General features: G+C 38.4%; 1 protein-coding gene across 1 annotated transcript in view; it reads left to right on the plus strand.

The window, feature by feature from the left end:
- Positions 1-8,109, plus strand: part of RTF1 (RTF1 homolog, Paf1/RNA polymerase II complex component) — a 29,222-nt gene extending 21,113 nt beyond the window's left edge. Inside the window, exons 13-18 of the mRNA XM_056492261.1 lie at positions 1,053-1,174; positions 1,543-1,600; positions 2,183-2,260; positions 3,344-3,439; positions 3,732-3,843; positions 5,472-8,109. Of these exons, the coding sequence (XP_056348236.1) occupies positions 1,053-1,174; positions 1,543-1,600; positions 2,183-2,260; positions 3,344-3,439; positions 3,732-3,843; positions 5,472-5,578 (573 nt within the window). The 3' untranslated portion in view covers positions 5,579-8,109. The remainder of the gene's footprint in view (positions 1-1,052; positions 1,175-1,542; positions 1,601-2,182; positions 2,261-3,343; positions 3,440-3,731; positions 3,844-5,471) is intronic.
- The last annotated feature ends 9,187 nt before the right edge of the window (positions 8,110-17,296 follow it).

The following is a 17,296-nucleotide window of genomic DNA, read 5'->3' on the forward strand; positions in this document are numbered from 1 at the left end:
CAATTGCCAACAATGTAAGCCTTCTCTTTTTGTGTCCATTAAGCAAGGTCTTAAACTGGTCTGCCTCAGAAACTTTTCCTTTTTTCTTAGCCTTTTTTTTCTTTTTGGTTTTTTTTTGGGGTCAGTTTTGTTGTTGTTGTTTTTTGTTTTGGTTTTGTTTGGTTTGTTTTTAGAGTACCTCATAATAATGTTTGAAAGTTGATTTCCTTTTTTTATTTTAAGATAGGGAAAACAGAAGTTGTGTTACATTTTTTTTTTTACTCAGGGGTAGCTGAATTGTCACTTTATGGCTGGTAATTTATATTGGAAAAAAAAAAGAAGTGGCCAAAAGATTTACTTGCCATGAACTGTTTTTACCTGTAGTCTTCCTGGAACAAGTAGACTTAACAGTGCATAAAAGCCAAAGCCAAGGAATTAAGAAAATAAGCAGTCTGAAGTCTCTCTGAAGATAGGACTGCATGAATAGATCCAAAATCTGTTTGTCTTTCTCGAGACATTAAAGCTTCATATGCAGTAAAACCCGAGTTTGTACTGAAATGCATTTCTTGGTTCCTTGGTTTAGCTGTGTTTTTGTGGTCACTGTTTTACGGTACACGGACATGTAAGTGATTAGGTTCCCGTCACAGGGTGTGCAGTTGCTCTTTGCTGTCACCAGGTGGCACAATAAGCTGTTGTCGTGCCTCAGGGGACTCTCCGCTCCCTGAAGTAAATGGCAACTGGCAGTCGTGGAAATAATTATTTTCCTAATGTTCTAAATAGGGATGTTACATTTTAATAAGAACTTGTAGCTTAAGTCATCTAACTGACCTGTCCTCCTCATGCTGGGACTGGTGTTCCTACATCCTCCTTAGTGTAAGGGTTTTTCAGAAAAAGAGATCCAGTTTTGCCTTGAGCTGTAAGGAAAGTGTAGCTCTTTGTTGAACTCTTACCATGCAGGGAAGAACCTTCATGACTGGAGCAGGGTTAGCTAACTGATTCATGGATATAGCCTTTGTTTCTCTGAGTAATTCTGGGCAGAGAGTAGTGCCTAATGAGTTACTCCTTGGTTGAAGGCTATGGCTGAGGACTTGGGTGACCAAGATAAGGCCAAGCAGATTCAAGATCAGCTTAATGAACTTGAAGAGAGAGCAGAGGCCCTGGATCGTCAACGAACAAAAAACATTTCTGCAATCAGGTAAGAAGCAGATATTGAGAATTTTCTTTCTTAAATAGTATCAAACAATATTTTAAAAAGAGAAAGTAATGCATTAACAAATTAACTGCAGGATATGGGAGCTTTTTTCCTGCACAGGTATGTGTATTTTAATGGCTCTGTTAGTGCTTGTCTATCTTCACTTTCTTGTATCTCTCGTCCAGTTAAAACTGTCAAAAATATAAACTCTCTTCTATATACCCCAGGGGGCAGTTGTGTTGCAATAAGAGTAACTTGTGGTCAGGATGAAGCTGCAAGAATGCTTTCAGGTGGTTTTTTTATGTAGGGACTGATAAATGACGTTCACTTTCTTTTTCTTTCCCCCACTCTTCTTTTTTTCCATTCTGCAGTTACATCAACCAGAGAAATAGAGAGTGGAATATCGTTGAGTCTGAGAAGGCTCTTGTGGTAAGTAGTGCTGAACTAATACTTTCCTACAAGGAGAGATGAAATGATGCAGAGAGGGATAATCGCATGGCAAAGTTACTAATTTTTTTAATTATCTGTAAAATCTTTCATATAGGCAAATAACGTGATTTTAAAGCACATTGCTTTATCCTTTTGCTCAATTCCCTTATCAGCAGATTAGTTACTATAAGAGTGACTTAATGCATTTTATATGGGAAAGAAAAGATAAGTCTCCTCATAAAGGAGACTTCAGATAATAAAACAGTGAAAGAGATATTTGCTTCTCTGTAGTTATATTTTTATTAAGGAGGAGTTAAGCTTGTTAACAAAAACTTAAGCATTAACTATCCTGAGAGTTGTGTGCCTGTTTCTGTTGTTATATGCAATAAGGGCAGTTTTGTCCTGTGAAGCATGGGACGATGGGTGCGTTAAAATCTTTCTAATCTGTAACGTTGTTGCTGGTTTTTCTCTGATCTCAGTGTTGTATATAGCAGATGAGTAATTGCATGGATGGGGGGCTGTGGGAGGATTTAAAAGAATGCAAGTAGCAAACTGCAAAACCATGTGCTATTTCTCTTCCAGGCTGAAAGTCACAGCATGAAAAACCAACAAATGGACCCCTTTACTAGGCGGCAGTGCAAGCCCACAATAGTGTCTAATGTGAGTGTAATACTTAAGTTCAGTTGAGGCAATTTGCTGAAAAACAGAAACCAGTGTAATGCAGAGTGCAGGAGCAAAATTCCCAACTATGCCATATGCTATTAACACCCTGAATGCCAGCTGAGTGAGATCCTGGTCCCTCATCTTTTTTAATGCAGTGTATGAAGGACATAAGTGATGTGGGGGTATGTACAGCAAAAGCCATGATTGAGACTTGTGTTGTGAGTTCATCTATGTTGAATTACTCAGATTTAGTTAGCTCTGGGAAGACAGTTTGCTTTAGGTGTGAGTTTCTCTTTTAGTTAGCTGAAAGTTTCCTGAAAGATCAGTTAAAGGTGAGAGAAGAACAAACATTTTGGACCTGTGATGGATGAAGTAGTTCAACACAAACTTCCCATGTGATACTGTGGCAAAATCTTCTACTGCAGTCCCTCCATATATAACTGAATAACATATTGATGAACACAAAGGCAATAAACTCCTCCTTTTAAGTAATCTGGCCTTGTTGAGGTCTGTTCTGGAGTAGTATGATTCTGGTGTAGGTACCTAAGTACAACTGCTCAGGCTGGCTCTCATCAGTTTCCACAAACCAGCAAGGAAATAAAAGAGAAATTCTATTGCAGGGCTTGAATGAAACGTTTCTGAAATACTTTTTTGTTAGAAAAGAATCGTAACTGAGTAGCTTTATTAATGTAAAGAACTATTAGGGAAAGAAAATAATCTTCTAAATATTTCTTCTCTGTAGTAGAGTGTTTCAGCCAGAACTGTCAGCTGAAAGCAAATGTGTATTACAGTGCCATTAAGAATAGTCACAGAAACAAACCATATAATCAGGAAATGTATTTCTGATTTTTCCAAATAAAAGCTTTCTGAAGATGATTTTTAGTTGTTAGTGTCAGATAATCAGGATGATTTCGGTAGCCTTTTAAGATTCTGGAAGTTGGATGAGCTGATATGTAGTCTCTTATGGTTTTAGATTAATGGATTTTAGCTACATTTTTAGCAAAATGTAGTTCCAGCTTTTGCAAATTTAATTGCAGTAATTTTTTGTTTTTATTCTTCCCTAATATTTCACCTTTGCAGTCCAGAGATCCTGCTGTCCAAGCTGCCATCCTTGCCCAGCTAAATGCAAAATATGGATCTGGTGTGTTACCAGATGCTCCAAAGGACATGAGTAAGGTAAGTTTCCATTTTGGTCTCTGTTATGTTCCTCATACTGTCACTCTTTTGCTCTGTGAAGCTTGTGTTTAATAGCAGGTATGCAAGTTTTAATTCTAGAAAAAGGTATCCTGTAGAACTTTATCATAAAAAAGCAACAGCTTCTTGGTTCTTGGGAAAGGAAATTTAAGTTGCTCTAGCAGTATAAAACCTACACTAAGTATGTTTATGACAGAAGAGGGGAAAAAACATTTTTATCTCTGTTTGTATGGCCAGATAAGGTTTGGAGACTTACCTGTAGTTTTCATTTCAGGGTCAAGGAAAAGATAAAGATGTGAACTCTAAATCAGCTAGTGACCTCTCAGAAGATCTTTTCAAAGTGCATGACTTTGATGTAAAGATTGATCTTCAGGTTCCCAGTTCAGGTAGGTGTTCCCTCTGAGTTTGGGGATGTGATTGTCCAGCCATTTTGGTAGAAGTTACTTCTTCCAGAATAATTCTTTCAAAGTTATTGGTGAGCTTTCGAAAATAGGAGTAAGGACTCTGTTTACCGTCTTTGCAAGTATCTTGAACTGAGGAGGAGGGGATGTGCGATAGTGACATCCATTGAGAAAATCAGAACAACTGTATCGTGTTAGACTAAAAGCCTGTATATCCCCATGTCCTTGATTTGAAGCCTAGGGAGAGAAGGAGATAATGAGTGGTTTTTGATATGCTCTTCCAGTCTGTATTATCTATGACTTGCCTAATCTTTGGTGTTGTATTTAATAAGTCTTGGCAGCTACCTTGATACTTACTTTGTTAATTTGTCTAATAACTTTTGACAGCAGATAAGCTGTGTGTCTGTTCTGTTCTATTCCCTGTGCATGTACTGTGGGGATAAGGTATTTTTATTTGATTTTGAACTTTCTGCTTTACCAAGTTGCTCTTCCCTAAGGCACTGCAGGTGGTATTGAAGCTAAATTTTAGGGAAACGAAAATATTCTGAAACACTGACCAGTGAGTGAAGATAATAGACACAAACTTGCTGGCTCTTCCTCTTTGTTATCTTGACTTTGACAGCAGGAGATGTGTGGCATGAACAGTTGAGTATCATAGGATCATTTTGGTTGGAAAAGACCTTTAAGATTATCGAGTCCAACCATTAACTCAACATTCACAAGTCCACCACTGAAAGATCCCCATGTGCCACAGCTACACATCTTGAATACCTCCAAGGATGGTGACCCAGCCACTTCCCTGAGCAGTTCTGATGCTTGACAACCCTCTTGGTGAAGAAATTTCTCCTAATATCCACTCTAAACCTCCCTAGTGCAATTTGACGCTATTTTCTTGTGTCCTATAAAGTTGTTTTCCAGTGGAAGGAAGCATGGGAGGAATATACCAGTGCAATTTGACACACAAGGTTTAGTATTTCATGCATTACTTGAAGGATTAGATCTGCAGCTTCTTTTAGGACAGTAATTTAGGAAGTACTGTAAAAATGCACAAAGACTAACGTTGTCAGGAAGCAAGAGCAGGAGAAGTTGTATTTCCAAACTAGGTCAAGATGGAAACTCTGGATGTAAGACTACAGAACGAGGCAGGAGTTCAAGAACAAGAGACTTCCTGAAACAGCTAGTGAGGATTATGAATTTGAGAGTTAGCAAGAAGATGAGGATTAAGCACTGAAGGACACTGAAGAGAGAAGGATGAGAAACCGTTTTCCTTAGAGCACCATTCTGGCATCTTACTTTGTACAGTCTCCTTGCTTAACAGAAGAATCTGGAGACTGATAAAAATGTGTGTTGTAGACATAGATAGAACATTTGACTTTTTCTGCTTACTATCTGTCTCTGGATTAACAGCTGGATTAACACACAGACTCAAAACTGCATGTGCTGCATCTATGAAGATAAGCTCTCCAATACTGTCTGTATTATTAACTGAAGTTCTAACCTGATGTATACTAGAGAAGCCAAACATGATTTTTTGGTGAAGTTGTCTACAACAACAAGTAAAAATTTATAGTTTGCCTGTAGTTTGGTTCTTACTCTTTTCTTCTCCCCAACAGAATCTAAGGCACTGGCCATCACCTCCAAGGCTCCTCCAGCAAAAGATGGTGCCCCTCGGCGATCATTGAACTTGGAGGACTACAAAAAGAGACGGGGGCTTATTTGAGCATGCCCACTCTGCTGCTTCTGATCCTGCATGCTCCATGATGATGTCCTACTTTTTCTTCCTCCCTTTTCAGTTCTCCCTTCTGGGTTGGAGCAGCAATGGAGCTGGGAAGAGACTCTTTAAAACTGCCAGTCATCTGTAACATAAACCATTCAACTATTTACTGTATAGACCTCCCTTCTTGCCCTTTCCTCTGCTCCCCTCACAAATGTGGATCTGTGCTATTTGGGGTTTTCCCATTTCTTTTAGTTTGAGTTTTGTTTTTATTTTGTTGATGCAGCTCATTGGTCCACTCTGTGTTCAGTATTAGCCTGAGGTCTGGATTTCCGTAGGAATCTCTTGGCAGTCGCAGAATCAGCACTCGGTGATCTCCCCTTACATACCACCACAGGCACAGTGAATAAACATTGGCGCAAGACCTCTGTGGCTGGAAGGTCATCTGCACTTTCTCCCTCTTCTTCTTCCTCCTTCATCCTAGCTTTGGAGAAGGGAATCTTCAAAAACTGGCCTAGGTTCAAAGTGTAAATTTTTTTGGGAGGGTTGTGTGACTTTTTTTCAGGTGTTTTTTATCATTTTTAAGCTGCAGTACTATTTGTATCCGTCTGTCACAGTTCTTTACGGCTGTTTTGAATTTCTACCAGCTGTACTTGAGCATCTGAAATTGCAAGAAAGAAACTCATTAAATGTGATTCTTCTTACTAAAATGGCTTGGCTGATATAGCTATTTAACTTCATGTTCCCTTTTTTAATTACACTCTAACTGATGAGAAAGAGGTACACAGCTCTTAATATGGGACTTGTCATCTGTAGTGCATCCAGACTCTACAGCTGTAACTGGTGAAGTAGCTTTTTGTGGGGTGGGAGCTCATTTGATTGGGCTTTAATTTCTTCTCCAAGCTTTCAGTATTACATATTTGTTATCATGTCTTCACTGGACTCCAGCTCATTTTGTTTCTTGCTTTCTGAACCATTTAAATGGGGCTTCTATCAATAAACAAAATTTTTTTAAAAATATCACGTTCTATGGAAGGGGAAGGACGTAATAGAAAGGTCAGTGGGTAATATAAGAGGCAGGTGATGAACATTTTTCATATATAAACTAGTATAAGTGGAGTTCAACATGAGCACAAGAATTGTATGACTTTATGGAATATTTGACTGGACACAAATTGACAGCTAAATTATCACTCAGGTGTAAAAAAGAAAAAAAAATCAAATGTAAATATAAGTGACATTTAACAAAGAACTTTTCCAAACAAGATACAACTAAATATATGAAACTAAGAACTAAATTAAAAGAATTAGAAATCTATAAGGTTAGAGGCCCTCGTTCAGGTAAGCATGAAGCACATGTGTGTTCCTACTCAGGCCAGTACGTATATAACAACTTAAGCACTGAACTGGATAGGAATGTTTCTGAGGGACCCTAAAGAGGGAAAATGCAATGCTCTTGTGCCAGAGCATTACTGTTTTTCTGAAATCATACACTGGTTATGTTTTAACCTGTGTTTGATACTTTCTTGCTGGATTCTTAATGAAACTCTAATCTAGTTCTTATTTAACTTATTTAACTCTTTTTTTAACAGTAACTTTAAAGAAGCATCATGTAATTGTGTGCAGATTGATTCTACAAACTGTGTATAAAAAGAATATCAACATATGAAGCCTACCATATAAACAAATAAATAGAAATGTTTCCATACTTATTTACTGAATAGTCCATAGTTCTAGGACATGTGGATTATTCTGTAAATATGTAATCATAGACTACTTTATTCAATGGCCTATTTTAGCAGCTTCTCTGGAGTTACAGTAGGCTTACACATATATACTTAAAACTTTTTAAGATTGGATTTATGAGATCTACCATCATAACTTAATAGGAAACATTGTGATTCACTGTGCAGATATGCATTTGATATGATTTGGTTTTTTCAACAGCTAAAGTGATTTGTGATTAAAAAAAAAAATTAAACTTACTTTGCAATAGACAGTTTTAAAAATAATCACTCTCTAATGGTTTGCAGAAATAATTGCCAAATCAAACAGTTCAGGAACTGATTTTTTTCCACAGAAATGCCTCAGAGCTCTGAGATGCAGTGACAAGTGGTCTCTAAAGATAAACAACCCAAATACAGTTTTTCTAATATGCTTGGCCTTGATGTATTAGTTTTAGTTAACTTCTACATTTGGTAACACAAGGCTATCTGTAATACAACCAAAGTGTGGATAAGACCCATACAGTGTTGCAAGTAACTTTTAGTAAAGAAAACCAAAACACAGGAGATGCAGTGAGTTTAGGATGCCAATCTGAATGATGGACTATGTCCTAATTATCTGCAATTGTGAAGCTGCCACTTACCCTCTCAAAATCTCTGGGTTTTGCTAAAATACTGGTTTTCAGAGAAGGCAACCTTCAGTAAATTATGCAAACCTCTTATGTTGAGAATAATACATGAAGAAAGTACTCTTGAGTAGTTACATAATTGTATGAAAGCTGTAATCTTTTTTCCTTTAAGTGCATGTAAAGGTGAGTGACTACACCTCCCACTTGTTAGAGAGGGAGCGATTTGTTTACTTTGTTTCATTGGTGTCCTAGCATAGTTCATCACAATTGTACAGACTTATATAAATAAACTTGGTTTGTTGGTTTAATAAGGTTGATTGTTTATCCCTTGATCTGAGGTGCTAAGGGTTTCCTGTCTGGATTTTCTTTTTTCAGAAACTGACACTTCTTTTATCAGTCTGGACTATTCTATTTAATGCTAATATTGTGAAATAATTAATGAAAAGTAAGCCCCCTTTCTTTGCAAGAGCAGCTGTTGATTCCTGGATCACTCTCTAATATCTGGAGTTGGTCCTTATCACTAGACTCAGATGGAGCCTCTTGTTCACTTGCACCTCTGCTGCACCTCACTTAAAACACAGACTTTGCTTGTCTTGTAGAAATCCAGACTGCTTTTGTAATAAAAATGCTAAAATATATCACTGAACTTAAAGAAGCTACTGAGTAAGGTGAAGCAAGACTTCTCAGGGGTGTTAAGTGTGGGGATGTGACACAACATGGCATAATTTGAAACAGGATAAGTTCTGCCAAGATGTAATATTAAAAAAAATACCCTTAGGACAGTTAAACTGTGCACTAGGTTGAGAGATTTTTCTCTCTATTTTGGAAGTTTTCAAGAGAATGCTAGATTAAGGCACAAGTAACATGATCCAATCTTGTCGTTTACCCAGCTTTGAGAAAAAGTGTAGATTGGTGATCACCCTGAGCTCCTTTCTGACATGAATTAACCTATGATTCTGTAATTTCATACTTTCTCCTGTTTTGTCTGTCTTCCCTGCAAGTACTGCCCCATCCCCCTTTTGACATGCAGAGTAATGCAGCACTCAGAATTTGTCTCACAGATATGGTGGCTTAGGATGAGCAGTGCAGGATTTCCCAACACACACATCCTTTCTGAGACTCCTTGGTTGTGGACACTAATAGTGTTCCTTCTAGGGCAGTCTGTGTAACAAAATTGTCCCTAGAGGTTAACCACTGAGCAGGCTGAAAGACCTGGCCTGGAAGTTTGAGTCAAGAACTGTAACTTGTTGTAAAGTAGGTACTTAAGCTACTGATACATATTCAGTCTTACTTTCAGCACCATAGCTTAGTCTTTTAGAGGGAGATGCTTAAATAGCCAAACAAATAGGAGCTTTTTTTTTTTTTTTAAATCTGGAGCTCACTTGTTTTACCTTACCACCATCATCAATTGCTTCAGATTTTTAGATTGCCTCTCACACTCAGTAGCTGAAGGAATCTCAAATGAGCAATTTCTTATGTCTTGTGTGTGGAATTACCCGGGTAAAAAAAACCCAACAAACAAAACCTAACCACCAACTTAGGTTTCTGCTTGGTTAGTTGGACTGTGGGGCTAGTAAACATGGAGATTTGTAGTGGTAATAGCTTGAATTTCTACAGCTCTTTGGAAAGCCAGCCATTCAATACTCCCTTGGGGTTCTTTATGCTTGACATCTATCAAGCTGTTAAAGGCTCCTGTGGCCCAACTGTGTCAGGCCATAACAGGTAAGTGTTACCCATGTAATTTATTTAGCATGCTTTCATCTACTGAGAAGAAGCAGTATCCAGCTAAGAGAATGAGCAGTTAGAGAAGGTAAATTAAAGTAGGAACTTCTCAGAAATAGCTAATATATTGCAGTTACCTATCAGTAACAGAAGGCAAGGTGAGTATTGAAAGTACTTAGGATGATCTATACGGTATTTTGTATTACAGTGCATGTAGGCTGTGTCTAATCTTTGGGTTCCCCAGTTCATGGAAGATTTCAGCCACCTGAAACAAATTTACTGAAAGGCCACCAAGATAATCATGAATTAGGGCTTCTTCAGCTTCTTCCAAGCAGGTCATGATGAGCACTGTAATAATGTATTATGGTGGTTAGTAACATGCCGTAAGCTTAGTACTGAGTCTGCAAGGCCTTAGGACTGAGGAGGAATATCAGAATTCCCCTTCTGGACTTTCTTTGGCCTGCCTGTATTTTTATTTTACTTTGCTTTGCTAGAATGATTTCTATAACTGGCCAGGTGTCTGTAGTTAATATATTTTACTTTGTTTATCTTTGATGGTGCAACCATAGTTTTATTTATGTAAGAGTATTATGCAGGTATTTTATGTGCAGTAAGATATTTATGACTAAAATAATGACATGGAGAGAAATGCAGGCATGTTATATGATAGCAGGCCTTTAGAACTGGAAACAAGGGATGTAGAACAGAAGAGTACAGATTAATGATGGCATGTCTTTGAAACTGGAAACCTCATAGTCCTGTATTGGTGAGTGGTTACTCACCAGCAGTCAGATATGGAAGCGGGGGGCGGGAATGGGATTTGATTCATTGGGCTGTGGAGTTTTTTTAAGTAGTTTGTTTTTTGGTAGGTTTTTCTGATTTTGTGGTTGGTTGATTGGGGTGGTTTTTTTGTTTGTCTTGGTTTTGTTGTTTAAGGCAGAATATGAACTAGACAAGATTGTGTTTAGGAAGTAACAGAACAAAGAAATCACATCTAATGTGTGAAGGGCTCATATATCATATATTTTGATCTTAAGACCAATAAGGAAAAATAAAGATGTAAGAGCATGTTAGCAAGCAGAAAAAGAGCTCCAAGTAGATCCTAGAGGAATCCTAGATTCCTTCTTAGAGGGAGGAAGAATAAAGCAGCAGCATATTCCTTTCAAAAAAGTACTTCAGATGCTGATAGCTTCAAGTTATCCTTTCCAGCAGCCTGGAGATATTGATTTTGAGATGCAGAGTAACAGTAGAAGGGTGAAAACAACTCCTAAAAATGAGAGAAACTGAGAAATGCATCTTAAAAAGTTATTATTGAACTTCTGTATAAAAGGACACAACCTGCATTATTATTTTTTTCCTATAGTACTTACACAGAGACTAATAGACTAATTGGGTTAAGATTTCCATGTGCTGACAATAAATTCTTAGCTTTACTTGTATGTATGTTATGCTTCTTCTTTGCCTATAAACAAGATCTTCAGTGTAATGGAAGATGCAATTTCAGGAGGAGCTAAAAGCAGCCTTTCAGTGAATGTGGAGATGTTGTCAGGAAAGTGGTCTGCTTTTTCAGCTGTGGGTCAGATAATGGTATCATTTGAGATGAGAGGTTTTGATTAAGGGTGTCCTTTATGAGGACAGTGAAAAGGCTGCCCAAAGAGCTTCTCTTTGGTAGTTTCCAGCTGGATAAAGCTGGAGCAATGTGGCCTTGGATCTGATCTTGCTGGGTGTATGAGGCTAGTCTTGGGGGCCTCCTGAGGTCCCTTTCAATATAAATTATATTATGACTCTATCTACGGCAAATTCGAAGTGAAGCCTGAGTTTACTTTGCTGTAACTTGTCTGTTCCATAGTGAAGCTGTTTTAAGAAAAATGACAGGAATTACCCAGCTTGCCAAACAGGACTTGGCTGTTTGCTAATGATTGATTTCTTTAAGGTCTGGCTTCTCTAAATATATAGTGCACATACGTTTCTCAAGTTTTGTCTTTTAATTGAATGCAAAATGTAAAGCAGTTTTCTTACTGTAGCCCACTGCTGGTGTGGGCAACAACTCTGTCATTGGGAAAATCCTGGAATTTAACAACTATTCCAAGATTCTGCATGTTGCATTCCAGTAGTCTGTGGATTGTTAAGTGTATTTTCTGTAGAGCAAATAATTTACCTGAGAGTGATTAAGTTGCATAGAACATATTTTGGACAACATTATTTAGAATGTACTCTGTATCATTAACTTTGCACTCTGTCTTCAGTATTGGAACATGAGTACTTATTTGAAATGAAAAAGGATGCTTTCTTAAGTGCTGGCACTTGGTGTCAAAGCGTGAGCTGGATACTTTTAGAGACTCAATATTCTTAAGCAGTATGAAGCAAGGGAATGTATTAAAAGTGATAGTTATGGAGGAGTATTCTTTTTTCTTTTCTTCATATTCGTTTTTTCTTATGGAAGGGATTTTTTTTCTTTTCTTCATATCAAGCTTTAGAAAAATATTTAATTTCTTTGTGGGTTTGATTCTGACAACAGCTGATGTCTAATTCCTGAAAGCTAGCTGCAGACTTTCTGCTCCACTAAAACTCTTTAGATGCCATTTTGAGCTTCTGTCTTTCAACACATTTGTATTCCCCTGGCAACACAAAAAACACTGCACCCTGAGGAGGGTAGGAAAAGAGCATTCATAGCCTGAAAACACTAGGAGCCTCTGCTCCATGAGGAGAAATACTGTGCAAATTTAAAGACACAATATGTGGTTTTCTGATGGCTAGCCTTCCACTTCTGCCAAATGTGGCACCAGGTTGCCACTAGGAATGAAGCACATTGTTTCACCCACATTACAGAAAACTATCATGCAGGAAGTAATTTTCTAAAATTATTTTAAGTGACATTAAAGTTTCAAAATTGGTCAATTAGGTAATTAGTAGTTACTCATCCAAGTGCTTGCAAGCAACATCCCTGACTTAATTGAATCTGCATAAGACACTGTGGATTCTACAGAGGTTTGTTTAGTTCTGGTAAATATATACAATTTTGCTCTATGAGAGCTATGGTTTTTGAATACTATTTTGGAGAAATTAGAGTAGGTCAGTACAGAAACCCATGATCACAAAAAAAGAGAAAGGGAAGAAAGATAGTGACAAAAAACTTGTTGGAAGTCTCAGGTTCGTGTCCTAAATCTCACATTAACATTCAAGTAAAAGCTTTATATTTCCTCAGGCAGCTTTTTTTGTTATTAAACCTCTGACAGCTTGTTCTGCAGAAAATACGAGGGTGGATAGGGTAATAAATTACACAGATAAGTAACTTTGTCAACTTGTTAAAGACCATGTTAGACAAGATTCATAAATACAGCTTAATGCTAAGTGAGTGTTGGAATGGAAGCAAAAAATATAGGTTGTTTTCTGGGATGAGTATATATGTATGATGACCAAAAGACATCAAGTCTTTGGGGAGATTGAATTTATGATTCAGTGGGCTGAAGCGGGGGGCAGTAGAGTAGAACATCAGAGGCTGGGAGTGATCTGTCTTTGTAAATGGCATATACAAGATAACAATGCCTTGTTTCACTGTGCCTGCTTCAGGAAAGAAATTCAAAATATCTTCACTCTAAGGCAGGGAGTGGAATATTTCAACAGCTGTAAAGTGTGCCCTTGAATCAAACAAATAAAATTTTATTTGAAACTCAAGATGATTTGGACTTTGGGCTTTATTGAAAGACCGTTCTTCAATAATTTGTTGGTTTCCCTTCAAGACAAACATGCAATTGTCTGATATACCACCTGGCATGCAAGAATATTTGCCTTGAGTGCAACAGTGTACATGATGTCTACTTCAACCCTTTGTAATTCTTCCTGGTGGTGTATCTGCCAACAGGTAACTTGCATCTGTTATTTTTCAAAGTGAAGTTGCTGTGTAAAAGCTCAGCTCCTGAGAGTAGCCATGTGGCAATCAGCTTTTAGGCTGTTTGCTGGAAGTGGTGCTGGAGGAGTCAGGCTGATGTGAGGAAGCAATCTGAGCACCTGTGGCTTGGCAGCTGCTGTGTGGCTGTTTTCAGACAGGCCAGTTCTAGTGAAGCGTTTTTGCCCAACTGACTTTTTGATCTGATTATTACAGCAATTCGAGCAAAATTATTGCTCCTGTCCCATGTGCTTTAGAAGGTTAATGTGTCAAATTACAGCTTTTCCCAAGGATGGTGCTAATGCAATGCTTCTTCTGGCTGCAGTTGGTGCAAGCACACCCTCAACAGTCAGTTTAATGTAGTCTTCCTTGACTGGGGGGAAAAAAACTGATCTGTGACTAGAAAAAGCAGATCATATACAGCATATATACTTAAAAGGGAAAAAGAAAATAAACACTTAGTTCATGCTTTGCTCTTGAAGACTTTCAGGTTGTCAAAAAAAACTGGAGTAAAAACCAGCTGTCAAAAACTACTGGAGTAATTGTCAAAAACTACTAGAATAGCTACTTTTCATATAACAAAGCTCTCCCCCTGGAAATATAATGGACTCTGGAGGCAAACTGGTTTTCCACTGTTGAATTAAATTAAACGTTTGCTCTCTTCATCTGAGAAAGAATAGATGAATCTCAAACAGAAAGCAGTTCCTTTCAATTTTGAACCAGGGCTAGTTAATTATTAAATTCATTATTGATTTTTATTTCCATTGCAAACTTGGGCAATATTTTCTCAAATGATCAAAGATGGGAAGTTGAAGATAGCAATAGTACAATGGCCAAACTTGAGGTGAAATGTAAGCTGAGTACCATTTTAGCATTTTGTAAAATTCTCTTCTAAGCTCTACTCCTGGTGAAGGATTTGCTATGAAGAGTTCTGCAATTTAGCTTGGCAACCAAAGTCTGGAAATGGGAATGAACCATTGTAACAGCATGGAGTATATGATCTTTAACAAAAACCTTCGTTTTAGGCTAACATCCTTTTACTGCTTAACAATGATGAGTTTTTAATTTTAGGTCATTAATATTACAGAGTGTACTCTTGGGTTTCCTGTCACTGTGTTGCCTGTTTCAGCTAGCACAATCTGTTCAGGGCAGCTAGTGCTCTTCCAGAGGAAGATAAGAGTACAGAGGGGAAAAAATATGTTTATAAATTATATCTTGAAACACTTTTGGGTTGAATGCCCAGAAGCCTGAAGACATACAATCCCAAATATTATATTATGGTCTATTTAGCCAGTGTTACAATGAAAGGGAAGACTCTGTGGGAGGCAGTGGGAATTGGATAGGGCCCTCATGGGGGATATTTTCACTCATGGGTGACCCAAATTGCAAAGTCACAGGGCAGGACTATTCCTGTGGTGATTATTTTGTGTTATTTACTAAAAGTGAGGGCAGAGCTCGTTGTGGCCTGCCACACACTAAAGTTTTGACTTCTAGGCAGAAACAGCCTGGGTAGTTTCTCAGGTCCTGATCTCTTGAAAAAGTGATGCATCAGGAGATCCACTGTAATCTACCATAAAGTCACTCATCACTCATGACAAATTTGTTGTTGCCTGATTACTAAAAATAGAAAGCAATTAATTTCTGAAGGATTATTGCCCCTTCGTTTTTCTCCGTTCCTGCTTATGAACTTCCACCTTGAATAAATTCTTCATTTTATCACAACTTGCATATTTATATGGTATATTAGTTCCATTTGCTGCAGTCCCTTTTCAAAGGGAATAATAATGTTAACTTACCCTGGGAGGTAGAAGCTAAGTTGCATTCATTCCTGTAAGTTTTTAAGATAGCCCATTTACTGGGCTGTTTTAACATCATGTTTCAGCTAACACTGTTCTTCAAAGTCCCTGGGTATTTTTGGCCTGGCTTCTTGGGGATGGAAGCAGATGGCCACAGCAGAACAACAGATGTTTTTTCAGGTGTTAAAGTGGAGCTGAATTGAAGTGGGAGTTTGACAAAAATACGACAAATGTGATCTGAGCCCCAGCCTTGAGAGGAGGGGATGGCACAATGGGCTGTCACAGAGTGAGTGGTCCAGGCTGCATGGAAGTATTTCCAGCTCTTGGTCTCTCAGCATGGCCTTTCTCAAATACCAAAGATGTGATGCTGGAGCTGCAGTGCCTGGGAAGCAAAGACAATGAAAGGCAGTGCCTCAAAGGCTGGCCAGTGCAAACCTGAGAGCTGTGTTTGTGAAGCAGGGCCTGGCTCCATTTGTGGTTTCTTGGCTTGTCTTTCCAGTCCCTGAGCTCAGGGGAGCAGGGAGGTAAGGTTGCTCCTGAGCATGCTGAACAACTGCCACAGCTCAGCAGCATCTCCTAAGCACCCTTCTCCAAATGCCTGCACTGGCTTTTTGCCACAAGTTTGAAATAACACAGCTGTACCTGATTAGGTTCTGGAAAAAATGTGCTGTAGTTTACTATTGCCTTTGGTTTCTTTATAAACTTCTATCCTAACTTATTATTGAGACTGAAAATTAATCCTGTTGAAAAACCAACATGGTATTGTAGAAAGTCATTCAGTATTAAAAAGAACTGATTTGTCAAGTTCAGGGAGGCAAAGCACCGTTCAGCCATGGCAGGGAGCTATGGTAACAATCCATTTGGGCAAACACATTCAGAAATTAAACTTTTTGCAAGTGGAATGAGTGATAAGATTTGACCTATTTCCTTTTGATGGGTTAGAAGCCAGGCTGTGTTACAATTCTAGGTGATTTTTTAGCTCTGGCATTGAACAAGCACAGCAAAAGGTGAGTTTCCTGAGGGGTTTTTCTTGGTGTGGGAGGACTAAGACCGCAGTTTTTGGATGTCAATAAAATTGTTTGGTTTGCATGCCTGGTTGTGGAAGGAGCTAGTGCCTCACTGGCTGAACAGGCTGAGATGGTGCTCCAGCTTGCACCTGTCAAAATGTTCACATGCTCTTTTTTGTCTCATTTATCCCAGACTTTATCTTCAGACATGAACAAAGCTAAGAGAAAATGCAACTTGCTCAAGAAGTGGTGCTTGCATTATAAAGAAAAAAGGAAGAACCTCTTACTTGTCATGATAGAATACTTGAGGTGAAATTTCTTGTTCCAGATGATAGCAGCTCATGAGGCTGTAGAGCTAACTTGCACTAGATGTGAATGCTGTGTTCAGTTTCCAAGAATCAAAGAACACTGCTGAAGCTGGCAATCAGGCTGGAGAGAAAAGGGTTTTGCAGAATCTTTGTTGGTCTCTTTGTGGTCTTGAAATTGATTTGGGATTCATTTTAGAACAGCAGAAACAGAATCACAGAATATGCTGGTTTGGAAGGGACCCAAGAGAATCATTGAATCTGACTCCTGGCCCTGCACTGGACCATCCCTTGTGAGGATCTCTCTGAAAAAGTAAAGACATCCTGCACAGAACAGGTGTACAGCTATAACAAGCTTTACTTTCTTACTTATCTGATCAGGCTGTAGAAGATTGATTTCTCTCTTATCTGTCAGGGGACTGAAAGCTTCACAATAAGATTGTGTGGTGAGGGAGAAATATAGTGAGTTTTCTTACAGTTTCCCAAGAGAATGGTCTTATAAATACTGCAAACCTGTCCAGTGGAGGAACAAAGATGTGCTGGATGGGGAAGGGCTCCCACAAGAAGGCAGGTAGACTGTCAGAAGTTTTGCCAGGGAATACTCCATTGCTTCTTCAGAGGGAGAAGCAGCATTCCTCTTCTGGGTGGGGAAGGG

This window comes from Oenanthe melanoleuca, chromosome 5 (genome assembly GCF_029582105.1).
Source record: "Oenanthe melanoleuca isolate GR-GAL-2019-014 chromosome 5, OMel1.0, whole genome shotgun sequence".
Lineage (NCBI taxonomy): Eukaryota > Metazoa > Chordata > Aves > Passeriformes > Muscicapidae > Oenanthe > Oenanthe melanoleuca.